General features: G+C 41.2%; 1 protein-coding gene across 1 annotated transcript in view; it reads right to left on the bottom strand.

Moving 5' to 3' along the window:
- Positions 1 to 19,781, bottom strand: part of LOC115175374 (zinc finger protein 704) — a 70,636-nt gene that overhangs the window by 36,372 nt on the left and 14,483 nt on the right. Inside the window, exon 2 of the mRNA XM_029734600.1 lies at positions 19,320 to 19,555. Coding sequence (XP_029590460.1) covers positions 19,320 to 19,555 — 236 coding nt within the window. The remainder of the gene's footprint in view (positions 1 to 19,319; positions 19,556 to 19,781) is intronic.

Below are 19,781 nucleotides of genomic sequence, written 5' to 3'. Positions count from 1 at the left end.
AAGTGCTTACACAGAAACCAAGCCTAAAACCCCAAACAGCAAGCAATGCAGATGTAGAAGCACTAACTACTAATTTGCCAAAAGGCTGAGAGATGGGGGTTGAGAAATGAAACCAATCTCGAATTCCTAATTGGCACTCTAGAATGGGTATATCATTATTTGAAAGGTTTTGTAAATATTGCATATTACTCCTACTCAACTACATCACGACATGAAAGTGATGTTTTTATCCCTGTTAAAGAGGAGTCTAGCCTGGTCCCAGATCAGTCTTCTGTTTGGCTTGACTACAGCAATAACAGATCTAGGACCAGCTAAAAAGGAGTCATATTCAGAACAAAGAAATTCCACCACCTCATTAGTAAGCCTGTGGACTTTGTACCACCTTATTGGTCAATTAGAAATCATTTATTGGCAAATGCGGGATGAAAATAACGCAGAAAATAATGTGTGTTGAACAATGAGAAAGGTATAAAAGAAACAGAGCCTGCACACTCATAAGCTCCACCATGTACCTTTATTAATTAACAAATGTTTCCATCCTGCAAGGCTCTTTGTCAGGTCATTCCACTGGGAGAGTACCACACCCATATCTATAGACTTAAGACAACCACCAATGAGGCTGGGTCCATACATATTTAAGTTGAAAAGGGGCAACACAAAAACTCAAAATAATAATAAATGTATATATATATATAACTATGAAATAACACGTATGGAATCATGTAGTAACCAAAAAAGTGTTAACCTGTTTAGGATAGGGGGCAGTATTTTCACGGCCAGATAAAAAAACGTACCCGATTTAATCTGGTTATTACTCCTGTCCAGAAACTAGAATATGCATATAATTATTTGATTTGGATAGAAAACGCCCTAAAGTTTCTAAAACTGTTTGAATGGTGTCTGTGAGTATAACAGAACTCATTTGGCAGGCCAAAATCTGAGAAGATTCCATAGAGGAAGTGCCCTCTCTGACCATTTCTTGGCCTTTTATAGCTTCTTTATTGAAAATAGAGGATTTCTGCTGTAACGTGACATTTTCTAAGGCTCCCATAGGCTCTAAGAAGGCGCCAGAACGGGGAATGATGACTCTGCAGTCCCTGGGCGAAAAACAGTAGGGGTTTTGGAAAGTGGTCGTTCTGAGAACAATGACACGGGCGCGCGAGTGCATGTGAAGACTCCATTTTCTATTTTCAGTGTTTGAACGAAAACAAGGTCTCCCGGTCTGAATATTATCGCTATTTTACGAGAAAAATCGCATAAAAATTGATTTTAAACAGCGTTTGACATGCTTCGAAGTACGGTAATGGAATATTTAGATTTTTTTTGTCACGATACGCGCCGGCGCGTCACCCTTCGGATAGTGTCTTGAACGCAAGAACAAAGCGCAGCTATTTGGATATAACTATGGATTATTTGGAACCAAAACAACATTGGGTGTTGAAGTAGAAGTCCTGGGAGTGCATTCTGACGAAGAACAGCAAAGGTAATCCAATTTTTCTTATAGTAAATCTGAGTTTGGTGAGTGCCAAACTTGGTGGGTGTCAAAATAGCTAGCCATGATGGCCGGGCTATCTACTCAGAATATTGCAAAATGTGCTTTCACCGAAAAGCTATTTTAAAATCGGACACCGCGATTGCATAAAGGAGTTCTGTATCTATAATTCTTAAAATAATTATGTTTTTTGTGAACGTTTATCGTGAGTAATTTAGTAAATTCACAGAAGTTTTCGGTGGGTATGCTAGTTCTGAACGTCACATGCTAATGTAAAAAGCTGGTTTTTGATATAAATTTGAACTTGATTGAACAAAACATGCATGTATTGTATAACATAATGTCCTAGGAGTGTCATCTGATGAAGATCATCAAAGGTTAGTGCTGCATTTAGCTGTGGTTTTGGTTTTTGTGACATTATATGCTAGCTTGAAAAATGGGTGTGTGATTATTTCTGGCTGGGTACTCTCCTGACATAATCTAATGTTTTGCTTTCGCTGTAAAGCCTTTTTGAAATCGGACAATGTGGTTAGATAAAGGAGAGTCTTGTCTTTAAAATGGTGTAAAATAGTCATATGTTTGAAAAATGGACGTTTTTGGATTTCTGAGGTGTTTGTAATTCGCGCCACGCTCTATCATTGGATATTGGCGAGGCGATCCGCTAGCGGCACATCTAGATGTAAGAGGTTAAACAAATCAAAATATATTTTAGATTCTTCAAAGTAGCCACCCTTTGCCTTGATGACAGCTTTGCACACTCTTGGCATTCTCTCAAGCAGTATTTCTTTTAGGGGTTAGGGCAAATCAAGTCTAACATTTTAAAGTGGAAATGACAAATTTAGGAGCCTTATAAAACCTAGAATACACTACAAGGTTACATTTCCTGCTGGAAAATTCTCAGCAGCATAAGAGTGATCAAATTAAGATTCTACATCTGTAGACACTCGTCTTGGGTTACATTCTGGAATCTTTCAGACGTCCTGTTCAGCCACTCCTCGGGTTAGCCCCTTTGTTCGAAAACACTGGCACAGATCTTAGAGACAACCTACTATTTTCAAACACCCTCCCCAGGTAGTGTACAAAAGCCCCCCTTACATCAGACAGATGGTTGTCAAGTAAGATTTGCCCTGTGTGCCTTATATGAATGCTCATACAGTTATAATATTCATTCAAGGGTTTTTCTTTATTTTTACTAATTTCTACATTGTAGAATAATAGTGAAGACATCAAAACTATGAAATTACACACATTTGGGTTCCAACCGCTGTGTCTTTGTGAGACGTGGTGTGGGTGAACGGATGATCTCCACATGTGTATTTCCCACCGTGAAGCATGGAGGAGGAGGTGTTATGGTGTGGGTGTGCTTTGCTGATGACACTGTCTGTGATTTATTTAGAATTCAAGGCACACATAACCAGCATGGTTACCACAGCATTCTGCAGCAATATACCATCCCATCTGGTTTGGGCTTAGTGGGACTATCATTTTTCAACAGGACAATAACCCAACACACCTCCAGGCTGTGTAATGGCTATTTGACCAAGAAGGTGAGAGATGGAGTGCTGCATCAGATGACCTGGCCTCCACAATCCCGACCTCATTCAAATTGAGATGGTTTGGGATGAGTCGGATCGCAGAGTGAAGGAAAAGCAGCCAACAAGTGCTCATCATATGTGGGAACTCTTTCAAGACTGTTGGAAAAGCATTCCAGGTGAAGATGTTTGAGAGAATGCCAAGAGTGTGCAAAGCTGTCATCAAGACAAAGGGTGGCTATTTGAAGAATCTCAAATATATTTTGATTTGTTTAACACTTTTTTGGTTACTACATGATTCCATATGTGTTATTTCATAGGGTTGATGTCTTAAAATAGTAAAAATAAAGAAAAACCCTGGAATGTGTAGGTGTTCTCAAACTTTTGACCGGTAGTGTATATATAGTTTTTGTGTTGCACCTTTCCACTTAAACATGTATAGACCCACCCTAATTGGTGCTTGTCTTATCTCTATAAATATGGGTGTGGTACACTCCCAGTGAAACGTTGTTTGTATATTAATAAAGTTACGTGGTGGAGCTTGAGTGTGCAGTCTCTGTTTCTTTAATACTGACTTTGGCCTTGCATCCCACTAAAGTTTGTGTTTGACCACACTTGACAATGAGAGAGGACCATGGGAACCTTACGATCGGTATCGATGGGAACCTTGCGATCGGTATCTATGGGAACCTTGCGATCAGTATCGATGGGAACCTTGCGATCGGTATCTATGGGAACCTTGCGATCGTTATCTATGGGAACCTTGCGATCGGTATCTATGGGAACCTTGCGATCGGTATCTATGGGAACCTTGCGATCGTATCGATGGGAACCTCGCGATCGGTATCTATGGGAACCTCGCGATCGGTATCGATGGGAACCTCGCGATCGGTATCTATGGGAACCTTGCGATCTGTATCTATGGGATCCATTTACATAGCAAGACGGGCCCTGTATGCATCACTGATTGATTTCTTCATGGATTTACAATGTCTTCCACACTGTCAAACCCAAGCTACAGACATATTGGTCTCGCCTCCCCTGACAGCCATAAAACCTGACAGCCATAAAAGCAGACAGCCATACTCTTATGATTTCAATAAATGTAAATCGATTTTTTGTTGTTGATGGTTTCAGAATGAATCTCTCCAGTAATAAGTCAACTCCTACTACCATCTATGCATCTTCTGTAATCGTCATAACCATTCTGAATACATTATCCAGGTCGTTATGTTGTCATGGCAATAACTTATTAATGCCGATGCTTAGAAAGAGACGTTGTCAAAAATGGAACCTTCAGTCCCTTCCCATTGCTTATTTACAGTCCTTATTAGTGGGCTGTGTGTGTGTGTGTGTGTGTGTGTGTGTGTGTGTGTGTGTGTGTGTGTGTGTGTGTGTGTGTGTGTGTGTGTGTGTGTGTGTGTTTGTTCATGCTTTCTTTTGAGGCCTGTGATGCGACAACATGGCAAAGCCCATTTGTGTTTGGTATAAATGATCCCTGCCCAACACACAAACAGCACGCCTCAGCGGCTTGGCAACTCAGCCGCCATCAGATCAACTTTTTTAGATTGGATACTGACTGGGCTGAATGCCATAACCAACCACTCCCCTCAAACTTACTACACTCACCATATTTCATTAAACTGCCGATTGGTAAATACATTCCAATGCATGGCAAGGGCATTCCCCACACAACACCATCACAGGTGGTCACAGTGTTGGAGAGATTCTAGAATGTCTCATGGAAACGGTTCTATTGTTCAAATATGAAAAGAGATTCATTGGCGGTTTTCTGCCAGCTGAGATCTTTCTTATTGACCAAAACCAAACACGGAGATTACACAGATTAAAGCTTTGCTTTATGTGAGGCCTGGTGGTTGAAGGTGAAATAAGGACAGGTGTGACAAACACCCACGAGAAGAGGGGAAAACAAGTGAGAAAGTGAGTTGGTCGTATTTATCAAGAAGTTATTACCTGCTCTATAAAATATGAACGTGTCAGTGCATTCAGACAGCTGTCTACTAGTTGTTAGTTTGCCTGCTAGTTTCCCTATAGAATATAAACTCACACCTAATAAAGGGGGACCATTCATTCTTTGTGAGACGACTGGAATTCTGTTGCTGTATTTTTAGCAGAATGTTGCTGCCAGAGCCAATCTGATACGGTTTACAGAATATTTCAATCATTGCTCAGTACATTGGAGGAAGTCAGACGGACGAATAAACCTATCCGTGTCCAATCCAATAAGAGGGTGTTGGTACACGCCAGGGCTGGGCTGGAGGAGTGAAGTCTCTCTCTCTCTCTACACTGAGGGCTGCCTGGAAGGCTTCCACCCTGCTCTGCTGCAGAGAAAGAGAGGGGAGAAACACCTTCTTTTCAGACGGTAATCACATGGTCTCTAGTAACTAACAGACCAACCACCATTCACTCTCTCTGGAGCAAATAGTTTTCTTTGGCCAACGCTAGCCTGAGCAGCACTGCTCTGCCGCTGAGAGACCATATTGTTCCATTGCTACTTTGAGTCGACTACCCGCCTCACAAACCTCACACCTCCCCCCTCTCTATTTCGACATTCATCCAGCCAACCCCCTTTGCAGTTTGCACATATCCGGCAACTGTATCAGTGTGCCAGAAAAAGAGGAGAAAGAAATTAAACACCGTAGTAAAAAAACTACAAGAGGAGAAAAGGAAGATTAAAAAGGCAACGTCACTTCAAAACAGACGATAATGCTGTAGTCCCTCAGGAGGAAAATAACGTTTTGGCTGTGTTCCCTGGCTGAGAGCTGGCTACGTTACAGCGCTGGGCCAGTAGGTTGGATAGAACACATGGCTGCTTGCGGAACACTCAGAACACAATGCAGTTCCATTCCAGAACCCACATACACACATACAACAAACCCAAAGAAACAGATTTGTTTGAAGTTAGGTTGTAACATTAATCTTTGACTAGGCTACATGTTTATGTTCAGCACACGGCCGGGTTTATCACCAGTCAAAAAGGCTTATGTTATTGACGTATATTCATCAGACGTTCAATAACAAAACATTTGTCAAACTAAAAAAAGTCTAAGCCTGCTGTTTTTTAAAAAAAAAACAGGTTATTTTGATAAACATGAGAAACTTCAGTGAAAAACACACACTGGTTCTCCATGCATGCGTGAGAACTAAAGATGTTGGTCAAGGAGGCCATATCTGGGTTCAAATACTACTCGAAATAATTTCAAATACATAATATGTGCTTAATTAAGCTTTCCTGTTGCAATGGAACCAATAGAACAGTCATAAAACTGCAAACTCTGCCCATTTGGCGTTCCAGGCAGAAAAGTAAATAAAAAATATTTGAAAGATTTCAAATAGTATTTGAACCCAGGTAAGGAGGCCAGGCCTTGAAACCGCAGATCATTGGCTGACCGTTGTTTTAATAAGCTCTCTTGATTTCCCCCCAAACTAAACTTCACTTCTCCTGCTAACAATTAGTCTCCAGAAGGCTATTTGTCAAACGTTTTGTGCCGATCAGTCTCCACCAGTCAGCTCCCCAGCTCACATTATAATTGGACGTTTCCTGCTATAGGGAAAAAACAAGTCCCTCAAACGAACAGTAAGACTAAACAGCTTCTTAAAAACCATACGAGTACCAACACGGTGTCTATGTATTCAGTGCCATTGGTGGAAGGGAGTACTACAAACCTTGAATTGAAGCATACCTAAACATAAACAAGAACTGTAGGCTGAATCCTCCTTCTTTGTGAGAAGTTCCACATTCTAAGATGTTTTATTAAGCCTGCTGTGTCTCACATAGAACTGTATCTGGGGGCTGGTTGCAGTCGGGAGGGAGGGACAATAGGTTAATCATCATATAGTAGAGTGTTGATTGTACAGAAGGTTCATGGTGTGAAGAAATATGATGAGCTAACCTACTCAATACAATAAATGAGATGTACAGAATAGCTGACATGTACAGTGCCTTCAGAAAGTATTCACACCCCTTGACTTTTTCCAAATTGGGATTTCAAATGGATTCAATTGCGGTTTTGTGTCACTTACAAATTCATTAAAAATGAAAAGCTGAAATGTCTTTAGTCAATAAGTATTCAACCCCTTTGTTATGGCAAGGAGCTTAAATAGGTTCAAGAGTAAAAATGTGCTTACCAAGTCACATAATAAGTTGCATGGACTCACTCTGTATGCAATAACTGTGTTAAATATGATTTTTTTTTTTTTTTTTTTTTACATTTTAGTCATTTAGCAGACACTCTTATCCAGAGCGACTTACAGTAGTGAATGCATACATTTCATACATTTTTTTTCTTCCGTACTGGTCCCCCATGGGAATTGAACCCACAACCCTGGCGTTGTAAACACGTTGCAAACACCATGCTCTACCAACTGAGCCACACCCTCCCCCGATGACTACCTCATCTCTGTTCCCCACACATACAGATAATTCTAAGGTCCCTCAGTCGAGCAGTGAATTTCAAACACAGATTCAACAACAACAAAGACCAGGGTGGTTTTCCAATGTCTCGCAAAGAGGTAGATAAGTAATTACACTTTGGATGGTGTATCAATACACCCAGTCATTACAAAGATACAGGCGTTCTTCCTAACTCAGTTAATGGAGAGGAAGGAAACCGCTCAGGGATTTTACCATGAGGCCAATGGTGACTTTAAAAAAGGTTACACAGTTTAATGGCTATAATAGGAGAAAACTGAGGATGGATAAACAACATTGTATTTACTCTACAATACTAACCTAAACGACAGAGTGAAAAGAAGTCTGTATAGAATTTTTTTTAAATACAAAAACATGCATCCTGCTTGCAACAAGGCACTAAAACAAAACTGCAAAAAATGTAGCAAAGAAATTAACTTTATGTCCATAAATACAAAGCGTTATGTTTGAGGCAAATCCAACACATTACTGAGTACCACTCTTCATATTTTCAAGCATAGTGGTGGCTGCATCATGTTATGGGTATGCTTGTCATCATCAAGGACTGGAGTTTTTTTGTATAAAAAGAAACGGAATAGAGCTAAGCAAGCACAGGCAAAATCCTACAGGAAAACATGGTTCAGTCTGCTTTCAACAGACAAAATGTACCTTTCAGTAGGACAATAACTTAAAACACACTGGAGTTGCTTACCAAGACGGCATTGAATGTTCCTGAGTGGCCTAGTTACAGTTTTGACTTAAGTCAGCTTGAAAATCTAAGGCAAGACCTGAAAATGGCTATGTAGCAATGAGCAACAACCAACTTGCAATGAGCTTGAAGAATTTTTTAACAAATATTGTGCAATCCAGTTGTGCAAAGCTCCTATAGACTTACCCAGAAAGACTCACAGCTGTAATCACTCTTATAGACTTACCCAGAAAGACTCACAGCTGTAATCACTCTTATAGACTTACCCAGAAAGACTCACAGCTGTAATCACTCTTATAGACTTACCCAGAAAGACTCACAGCTGTAATCACTCTTATAGACTTACCCAGAAAGACTCACCGCTGTAATTACTGCCATTTATTAACTCAGGGGTGTGAATACTTATTTAAATTAGATATTTCATTTAATTTTCAATTCATTTGCTAAATATTCTAAAAACATGTTTTCACTTTGTCAATCTCGGTGGGATTGTGTGTAGATGGATCAAATATGGTTTTTTTTTAACCTGTTTGGGCTAGGGGGCAGTATTGAGAATTTTGGAAAAAATATGTGCCCATTTGTAACTGCCTCCTACACCAACTCAGAAGCTAGAATATGCATATTATTGTTCAGGTTTGGATAGAAAACACTCTGAATTTTCTAAAACTGTTTGAATGGTGTCTGTGAGTATAACAGAACTCCTATGGCAGGCAAAAACCTGACAAGGTTTCAAGCAGGAAGTACCCTGTCTGACAAGGAGTCGTGCGTCTTGCATCTGTTTATTGAAAAGTAAGGATCTTAGCTGTAACGTGACAATTCCCAGGGCTCCGATAGGCTCTCAGAACCCGGGAAATACCTGACGGTTGACGAGGCAGCCTCAGGCTGAAACACATTATCGCCTTTGGTAAGTGGCGGCTCAGAGGACCTTTGAATGAGGCGCGTGCACGATTCGCTCCTGAGGAGAAATTTTATTCGGCTGTTTAGGCTCAATGCATATTCCCGGTTGGAATATTATCACTTTTCTACGAGATAAATGGCATAAAAATTGGTTTTAAACAGCGGTTGACATGCTTCGAAGTACGGTAATGGAATATTTAGACATTTTTTGTCACGCCAATGCGCCATGCGCAAGACCGTGATGTAGCATTCTGATAGTGTCTAGAACTCACGAACAAAACGTCGCTGTTTGGATATAACGATGGATTATTTGGGACCAAACCAACATTTGTTATTGAAGTAGAAGTCCTGGCAGTGTATTCTGACGAAGAACAAGCAAGGTAAGAACATTTTTCTTATAGGAAATGTGATTTTGGTGGAGGCTGACCTGGGTGGGTGTCTAAATAGCTAGCCCTGTGATGCCGGGCTATGTACTTAGATTATTGCAAAATGTGCTTCATCCGAAAAGCTATTTTAAAATCGGACATATCGAGTGCATAGAGGAGTAATGTATCTATAATTCTTAAAATAATTGTTATGCTTTTTGTGAACGTTTATCGTGAGTAATTTAGCAAACTGTTAGTAAATTCCCCGGAAGTTTGCGGGGGTTATGCTTTTTCTGAACGTCACATGCTAATGTAAAAAGATGTTTTTTGATATAAATATGAACTTGATTGAACAGACATGCATGTATTGTATAACACAATGTCCTAGGTGTGTCATCTGATGAAGATCATAAAAGGTTAGTGCTGCATTTAGCTGTGGTTTGGGTTTATGTGACATGATATGCTAGCTTGAAAAATGGGTGTCTGATTATTTCTGGCTGGGCACTCTGCTGACATAATTTAATGTTTTGCTTTCATTGTAAAGCCTTTTTGAAATCGGACAGTGGGGTTAGATTAACGAGATTCTTGTCTTTAAATAGCTGTAAAATAGTCATATGTTTGAGAAATTGAAGTAATAGTATTTCTAACGATTCAAAAATCGCGCCACTGGATTTCAGTGGCTGTTACGTAGGTGGGACGAGTTCGTCCCACATGCGCCAGAGAGGTTAACCTATTTTGAAGTCGGGCTGTAACACAACGAAATGTGGAATAAGTCAAGGGGTATGAATACTTTCTGAAGGCAGTGTACGTGTGTGAATTAAAGGTACCCAGACCGCCAGAGGCCCTCAGGTAATTTTTACCATAACCAGCGCCATACATTCTTTTCTCTATTCTATAGTAATTTAACACACTACAGCACTTCCAGGTAGGTCTACAGAGCCTTTGGAAAGTATTCATATCCATTGACTTATTCCACATTTTGTTGTGTTACAGGATGCACCCCATAATGACAAAGTGAAAACATGTTTTTAGAAATGTTTGCAAATATATTGAAAATTAAATATAGAAATTTCATTGACATAAGTATTCACAACCCTGAGTCAATACTTTGTAGAAGCACCTTTGGCAGCGATTACAGCTTTGACTCGTCTTGGGTATGTCTGTATCAGCTTTGAGTCGTCTTGGGTTTGTCTGTATCATCTTTGAGTCGTCTTGGGTATTGGGTCTGTATCAGCTTTGAGTCGTCTTGGGTATTGGGTCTGTATCAGCTTTGAGTCGTCTTGGGTATTGGGTCTGTATCAGCTTTGAGTCGTCTTGGGTATTGGGTCTGTATCAGCTTTGAGTCGTCTTGGGTATTGGGTCTGTATCAGCTTTGAGTCGTCTTGGGTATTGGGTCTGTATCAGCTTTGAGTCGTCTTGGGTATTGGGTCTGTATCAGCTTTGAGTCGTCTTGGGTATTGGGTCTGTATCAGCTTTGCACATCTGGATTTGGGGATTTTCTCTCATTCTTCCTTGCAGATTTTCAGGCCCAGTACATCACCAGGGCCAAACGTCCTGCCATCCAGGACCTCTATACCAGGCCGTGTCAGAGGAAAAATTGTCAGAGTCCAGCCACCCAAGTCATACATTTTGGGTCTGTTCTCTCTGCTACCACACGGCAAGCAGTACCAGAGCGCCAAGTCTAGGTCCAAGAGGATTTTAAACAGCTTCTATCCCCCAAGCCATAAGACTCCTGAACAGCTAATCAAATGGCTACCCAGACTATTTGCATTGCACCCCCCTCCTCCTCTTTTACACTGCTGCCACTCTGTGTCATTTTAATAACTCTACCTACATGTACATATTACCTCAATTAACCGGTGCCTCCGCACATTGACTCTGTACCGGTACCCCCTGTATATAGTCTCGCTATTGTTATTTTACTGCTGCTCTTTAATTACTTGTTCCTTTTATTTCTTATTCTTATTCTTATTTTTTAAACTGCATTGTTGGTTAGGGGCTCGTAAGTAAGCATTTCACAGTAAGGTCTACATCTGTTGTATTCGGCGCATGTCACTAATAACATTTGATTTGATGGTGTTAGATGGGTGATGAGCTATGCCTGGTTGTGCCTGGTTGTGCCTGGTTTTCTCCAGACCTTGCGCTTTGCATTCAGGACAAATAGTAACATTTTTGTCTCATCAGACAACAAAATCTTTTGCCTTATGATCTCAGAGTTTTTTACAAACTCCAGGCGTGCTGTAATGTGCCTTTTTCTCAGGAGTGACTTCCGTCTGGCCACTCTAAAATGTAAAATATGTCAAAGGTGTGCAAATTTGAGATTTTTGGTTACTGTGTGTGCAAATTTGAGATACACTGTTCCAATCAAGTTGTAGTGACATCAAGGATGACCAAAGAAAATTGGATGCACCTTAGCTCAATTTGGAGTGTCACAGCAAAGGGATGTGAATACATACGTAAATAAGATATTTCTGTATTTCATTAGCACATTATCATTTTTTTCTTCTAAAAACATGTTTTCACTTTTTCATTATGGGTTATTGTGTGTAGATGGGTGAAGAAAAAAAAAGATTTAATCAATTTTGAATTCAGGCTGTAACACAACAAAATGTGGAATAAGTCAAGCGGTATGAATACTTTCTGAAGGAACTGTATACTCCACTGAGGTGACCGTCTTCTGTAGGTTACTGTGGACTGGAGCACCAGCAGCAAACATCGCGGCAGTTGTCTTGTAAATCACAACTTTGAAAGAAACGCAGTTTAAAACCTCAAATTCACACTGCTCTGGGAATTGATTCAAAACAATTCCTCAGGCATTCTTGCTCTATCATTCCCTCCCTCTCCCCTTCCCTCTCTTGCCCAAGCCCCCATTATGGGATAAAGGTTACTAACAGTTACTATGGTGGTGGCAGAAGCGTTTATTCCCCTTGAAAGCGTCTAACGTTCGCAGCAGAAATCAGTCACAGGTGTGTGGACATTAATCTGAAGGCAATAATGGTCCTGCACTGGGGAGAGGTCACTGAGGAAGAGGAACTCGAACCTGTTCCTATTGAAGCCCCAGACAGAATTGTCTCTCTCCACTCCCATTAATTTCAGTCTGAGAGTGTGCTTAAGCTATTAGACAGCGTCGGAGATCCTATAGCCTACAGCCAAGTAAGGGGAGAGGATAATTCCTTTTTTTTCTCCCTTCTTCTTTTGAGTGATGAATTGAAACCTGCTTGGGATTGGGTGGGGGTTTAATTGGGCATTGTCACATTATAGAATGCACTCTAGAATGGCCCTCACAAAAGGAATTACTTGGCTGCTGGATATCAGGGTAACCACCTGGTAGAATGGAACATGAATAAAGGAGATTACAACCATTGAAGTTTCACAACTGGCCTATCCACTACAGACACTTAACATTTCATCTGTAGATATCCGTTTGCATATGAGACTTTTGAAAAATTAAATACAACATGTGCATTGTGGGAAGAGGGAAACCATAGCACAGAGACCAACATGGCTAGATTAAAGGTTTCTAGCAGCATGAGGTAGCCACATTATCCATTTAGAGTCCACCCAAAACGTTGCGTGGCAAATTCCGACTGGAACAAAGATGGAGATTGCAGATGCAGAGGCCTTTTTGACTGTTCAAGGACATCTGGGCCAGGCTACTAGAGCAGATTCTGCTCTCACTGTTCATCTAATGGCATTAGGGCTGTGACGGTCATGGAATTATGAAGGACGGTATTTGACCAGCCAAATGACCACGGTCTCCATAATAACCGTTGAATAGCAATTATTATTATTTAATTTCTTACGCACATTTTCTCCTCTCCTCGTGTGTGTGTATTGGTGCATGCATGCACGTGCATGTCTGTGTGTGTGTGTATTGGTGTGTGTGTGTGTGTGTGTGTGTGTGTGTGTGTGTGTAAATAAAATGTTACTGGTCGTGACACATTTTGCAGATATTATCACAGATGTAGCAACATGCTTATGTTTCTAACTTCAACAGTAACAGTAATACCTAACAATACACACTTCAACAGTACAGTAATACCTAACAATACACACTTCAACAGTACAGTAATACCTAACAATACACACTTCAACAGTACAGTAATACCTAACAATACACACTTCAACAGTACAGTAATACCTAACAATACACACTTCAACAGTACAGTAATACCTAACAATACACACTTCAACAGTACAGTAATACCTAACAATACACACTTCAACAGTACAGTAATACCTAACAATACACACTTCAACAGTACAGTAATACCTAACAATACACACTTCAACAGTACAGTAATACCTAACAATACACACTTCAACAGTACAGTAATACCTAACAATACACACTTCAACAGTAACAGTAATACCTAACAATACACACTTCAACAGTACAGTAATACCTAACAATACACACTTCAACAGTACAGTAATACCTAACAATACACACTTCAACAGTACAGTAATACCTAACAATACACACTTCAACAGTACAGTAATACCTAACAATACACACTTCAACAGTACAGTAATACCTAACAATACACACTTCAACAGTACAGTAATACCTAACAATACACACTTCAACAGTACAGTAATACCTAACAATACACACAAATCCAAAAAATAAAGGAATTAAGAAATATAGAAATATTAGAACAAGCAAAGTCAGAGTCCGGAATATAAATACACTGTATATGTATAGGACGGTGTGTGTAGACATTATGGACTGTATATGAATAGAAAAAGTTGTGTATAGACAGTAGTTATATATGGACGGTGTGTACAGACATTATGGACTGTATATGAATAGAAAAAGTTGTGTACAGCAGTAGTTATATATGGATGGTGTGTATAGACAGTATGGACAGTATATGAATAGAAAAGGTGTGTATAGACAGTAGTTATATATGGATGGTGTGTATAGACATTATGGACTGTATATGAATAGAAAGGTTGTGTATAGACAGTAGTTATATATGGATGGTGTGTGTAGACATTATGGACAGTATATGAATAGAAAAGGTGTGTATAGACAGTAGTTATATATGGATGGTGTGTACAGACATTATGGACTGTATATGAATAGAAAGGTTGTGTACAGCAGTAGTTATATATGGATGGTGTGTATAGACATTATGGACTATATATGAATAGAAAAGGTGTGTACAGCAGTAGTTATATAGGATGATCCTTGACTAGAATACAGTATATAAATATGAAGTGAGTAAAACAGTATGTAAACATGATTAAAAATGACCAGTGTTCAATGACTATGTACATAGGGTCTCTAAGGTGCAGGGTAGAGTAACCGGGTGGTAGCTAGCTAGTAACAGTGACTAAGGTGCAGGGTAGAGTAACCGGGTGGTAGCTAGCTAGTAACAGTGACTAAGGTGCAGGGTAGAGTAACCGGGTGGTAGCTAGCTAGTAACAGTGACTAAGGTGCAGGGTAGAGTAACCGGGTGGTAGCTAGCTAGTAACAGTGACTAAGGTGCAGGGTAGAGTAACCGGGTGGTAGCTAGCTAGTAACAGTGACTAAGGTGCAGGGTAGAGTAACCGGGTGGTAGCTAGCTAGTAACAGTGACTAAGGTGCAGGGTAGAGTACCGGGTGGTAGCTAGCTAGTAACAGTGACTAATGTTCAGGGTAGAGTACCGGGTGGTAGCTAGCTAGTAACAGTGACTAAGGTGCAGGGTAGAGTACCGGGTGGTAGCTAGCTAGTAACAGTGACTAAGGTGCAGGGTAGAGTACCGGGTGGTAGCTAGCTAGTAACAGTGACTAAGGTGCAGGGTAGAGTAACCGGGTGGTAGCTAGCTAGTAACAGTGACTAAGGTGCAGGGTAGAGTAACCGGGTGGTAGCTAGCTAGTAACAGTGACTAAGGTGCAGGGTAGAGTACCGGGTGGTAGCTAGCTAGTAACAGTGACTAAGGTGCAGGGTAGAGTACCGGGTGGTAGCTAGCTAGTAACAGTGACTAATGTTCAGGGCAGGGCATTGGGTGGAGGCTGGCTAATGGTGACTATTTAACAGTCTGATGGCCTGGAGGAAGAAGCTGTTTTTCAGTCTCTCGGTCTAAGCTTTGATACACCTGTACTGTCTCCACCTTCTAGATGGTAGTGGGGTGAAGAGGTCGTGGCTCGGGTGGCTGAGGTCCTTGATGATCTTCTAGATGGTAGTGGGGTGAAGAGGTCGTGGCTCGGGTGGCTGAGGTCCTTGATGATCTTCTAGATGGTAGTGGGGTGAAGAGGTCGTGGCTCGGGTGGCTGAGGTCCTTGATGATCTTCTCGGCCTTCCTGTGACAGAGCCCTGCGGTTGCGGACGGTGCAGTTGCCGTACCAGGCGGCGATACAGCCCGACAGGATGCTCTCATTGTGCACCTGTAGAAGTTCCTGAGGGTCTTAGGGGCCAAACCGAATTTCTTCAGCCTCCGTATCTAGCAGTTTGTGTTCACCAGATAGGGGTCAGTCTCCATATGTAAAACATTCCTCTCCAATGCAGGACAAACAAGACAGACGGATATGGAGAATCAACAGCTGTGTTCTCATGGGAGAAAAAAATAACGAGGTGAAGAGACGCAGAGGGATGGAGGTGAAGAGATGCAGAGGGATGGAGGTGAAGAGACGCAGAGGGATGGAGGTGAAGAGATGCAGAGGGATGGAGGTGAAGAGATGCAGAGGGATGGAGGTGAAGAGACGCAGAGGGATGGAGGTGAAGAGACGCAGAGGGATGGAGGTGAAGAGACGCAGAGGGATGGAGGTGAAGAGACGCAGAGGGATGGAGGTGAAGAGACGCAGAGGGATGGAGGTGAAGAGACGCAGAGGGATGGAGGTGAAGAGACGCAGAGGGATGGAGGTGAAGAGACGCAGAGGGATGGAGGTGAAGAGACGCAGAGGGATGGAGGTGATCAATAAGCCATCCAGTGATGCCAATAAATATGTCAATATGATCACTGTTCCTAGTATGATGAGGCAGGTGTAATGAAGACCTTCCTTGGTTTATCCATCAAAATACATTCGATCCTAACAGAGATATTTTAACTTTAATCGTTTAAAAGAGACAAGTAATGTGAAAGCCAAATCAATAATCCATCAATTAACAAATAATGAAATAAAGTTGTGTGTGTGTGTGTGTGTGTGTGTATTGTAGTTTTACAAAGAGCACTAAATGGATGTCAGCCATCTCCCGTCTAAAGGAGAAATAATGCCTAGCGTATAGGCCTAGCTCGATAACACTGGGATATTTTATAGTAGATGAGTGTTTTACATTTAATGGTCAAAGTGTGTCTTTCCTTTATTAGATCGCATTTTAACCATCATGAAAACACACTTATAACGTTGAATTGCTCCGGAGTAGCAGTGGGAGCTGAGAAAAAGCAGTTTATGCTGACCACACACGGACAATAACACTATAATGTTGTTACCAACGTTAAACTCAGGACGGCTGGTCTGAATGGCTCGTCACTTTTAATTCATTTTAGTAAACCCACATCGCTTCCTATCTTACCTCATTAGCATAGCAGGTATTTATAGGGTAGTGTCATAATGTTACCTCATTAGCATAGCAGGTATTTATAGGGTAGTGTCATAATGTTACCTCATCACCATAGCAGGTATTTATAGGGTAGTGCCATAATGTTACCTCATTAGCATAGCAGGTATTTATAGGGTAGTGTCATAATGTTACCTCATTAGCATAGCAGGTATTTATAGGGTAGTGTCATAATGTTACCACCTCAGCAGAGCAGGTATTTATAGGGTAGTGTCATAATGTTACCTCATCAGCAGAGCAGGTATTTATAGGGTAGTGTCATAATGTTACCTCATTAGCATAGCAGGTATTTATAGGGTAGTGTCATAATGTTACCTCATCACCATAGCAGGTATTTATAGGGTAGTGCCATAATGTTACCTCATTAGCATAGCAGGTATTTATAGGGTAGTGCCATAATGTTACCTCATTAGCATAGCAGGTATTTATAGGGTAGTGTCATAATGTTACCTCATTAGCATAGCAGGTATTTATAGGGTAGTGTCATAATGTTACCACCTCAGCAGAGCAGGTATTTATAGGGTAGTGTCATAATGTTACCTCATCAGCAGAGCAGGTATTTATAGGGTAGTGTCATAATGTTACCTCATTAGCATAGCAGGTATTTATAGGGTAGTGTCATAATGTTACCTCATTAGCATAGCAGGTATTTATAGGGTAGTCATTATAATGTTACCTCATTAGCATAGCAGGTATTTATAGGGTAGTGTCATAATGTTACCTCATTAGCATAGCAGGTATTTATAGGGTAGTGTCATAATGTTACCTCATCAGCATAGCAGGTATTTATAGGGTAGTGCCATAATGTTACCTCATCAGCATAGCAGGTATTTATAGGGTAGTGTCATAATGTTACCTCATTAGCATAGCAGGTATTTATAGGGTAGTCATTATAATGTTACCTCATTAGCATAGCAGGTATTTATAGGGTAGTGCCATAATGTTACCTCATCAGCATAGCAGGTATTTATAGGGTAGTCATTATAATGTTACCTCATAAGCATAGCAGGTATTTATAGGGTAGTGTCATAATGTTACCACCTCAGCATAGCAGGTATTTATAGGGTAGTGTCATAATGTTACCTCATTAGCATAGCAGGTATTTATAGGGTAGTGCCATAATGTTACCTCATTAGCATAGCAGGTATTTATAGGGTAGTGTCATAATGTTACCACCTCAGCATAGCGTCACGTCTCTCCTCCTCCTCTACCATTAGTAAGTGTGAGGAATGTCATTCGACCTATTAACTTCAGCCAATGAGCATGGCAATTCCACCACGCTTGCTGATTAACCTATGGGCTCACTTGTGCAATAAACACTTTCATTTCTTTCAAACAATGAGCATAAATCTGTGGGAGTAGAAACAATCTGATGACCTTTCACCTCCCCACCACCACCACCTGAAGGACCGTGATGACCTCGTTCTCCCAGCGGGGGAGGGGGTACGATGATTAGTGTTCTTAAGCAGAATGTAATGCTTATTTTGCACATATCCATGGTTGGTAAGTCCCCACTCAGGACTCAATGTCTTTATAATCTACATCTAGACGGGATGGGCTAGTGATCATATGACCTACAGATACAGTCTTGCCAACATAAAGCATATGCATTCAATAAACCGCTTGTGAAATCAATGTGGTACAAACATGGCAATTTACAATACTGATCATCTATATAGCTACAATCCTTGGGCTGAAGATGAGGATAACATTATTAAATAGCTTTAATGCTGCATTGCATTATGAATCTATTTGATGTACAGTATATTTATTGAATCACTACAGTGTAAGGCCTACATGATTGTATACATTAAAGCCATATGCAGTCCAGCCAAAACAGATTCCTGTAAAAGTACTTTAAACGGTGACGTATTGTATAGTTTAACAGATTCCTGGGTAATGACCTCAAAGCAAAGATCCCTGGGTAATGACCTCAAAGCAAAGATCCCTGGGTAATGACCTCAAAGCAAAGATCCCTGGGTAATGACCTCAAAGCAAAGATCCCTGGGTAATGACCTCAAACCAAAGATCCCTGGGTAATGACCTGAAACCAAAGATCCTTGAGGAATGACTGCAATCAATCAAACACCGATCCTACAATACTCCCTGACTACTGGTAGAAAGAAGTTGAACTTGCGCACCCAACGAGACACGCACGCACACACGCACACACACACACAATGTGAAATGGCTAGCTATTTAGCAGTCGTGGTTATGCTACTTCATGAGCGTGGATGTGTTCTGAGGGTCATCCAGTAAGGGACAGTGACAGGAATGGAAGATACACACACACACACACCCTATCAATGCATCCATCCACCCACCACACACACAGTTTGTCTTACCTGACGTGGGGCACATCAATGCTGGATGACACCACCTTGCGTTTCTGCTCCAGCAGGGAAACAGAGCGGGTGTGGTCCCTCTCTGGACCCTCAAGGGGGCGCACCGTCCTCCTTCCGTCTGCTCCCCGCTCCCCCTTCAACGCCTCTGGGCTCAGGGAGTTGGCCTCCCCCTTCTGGGCCTCCATGGTCTGGCTCTGCAGAGGAGCCCCGTTCCCTCGGCCGTTCCAGGAGCTCTGCTGCAGAGGGATAACGGGTATGACTGGGTTACCTCAGAGACATGTACAGCAGGCTAACTAGTAAAGACTGGGACTCTGGGAGGCTAAAAATGTAAGGTGATGTGTATTGTAAAGATCACCTGACATTTTAACCACCCAGTCCCTGCTTTTCATTGGATAGGCATATAGTATCCTATGTGCCATTTGGTACAGCATTACCCACAATGCAGTGTATACACACTCGTTC

Source organism: Salmo trutta, chromosome 36 (assembly GCF_901001165.1).
Source record: "Salmo trutta chromosome 36, fSalTru1.1, whole genome shotgun sequence".
In the NCBI taxonomy this organism is placed as follows: domain Eukaryota; kingdom Metazoa; phylum Chordata; class Actinopteri; order Salmoniformes; family Salmonidae; genus Salmo; species Salmo trutta.
This window is presented reverse-complemented; position numbering and strand designations above follow the sequence as displayed.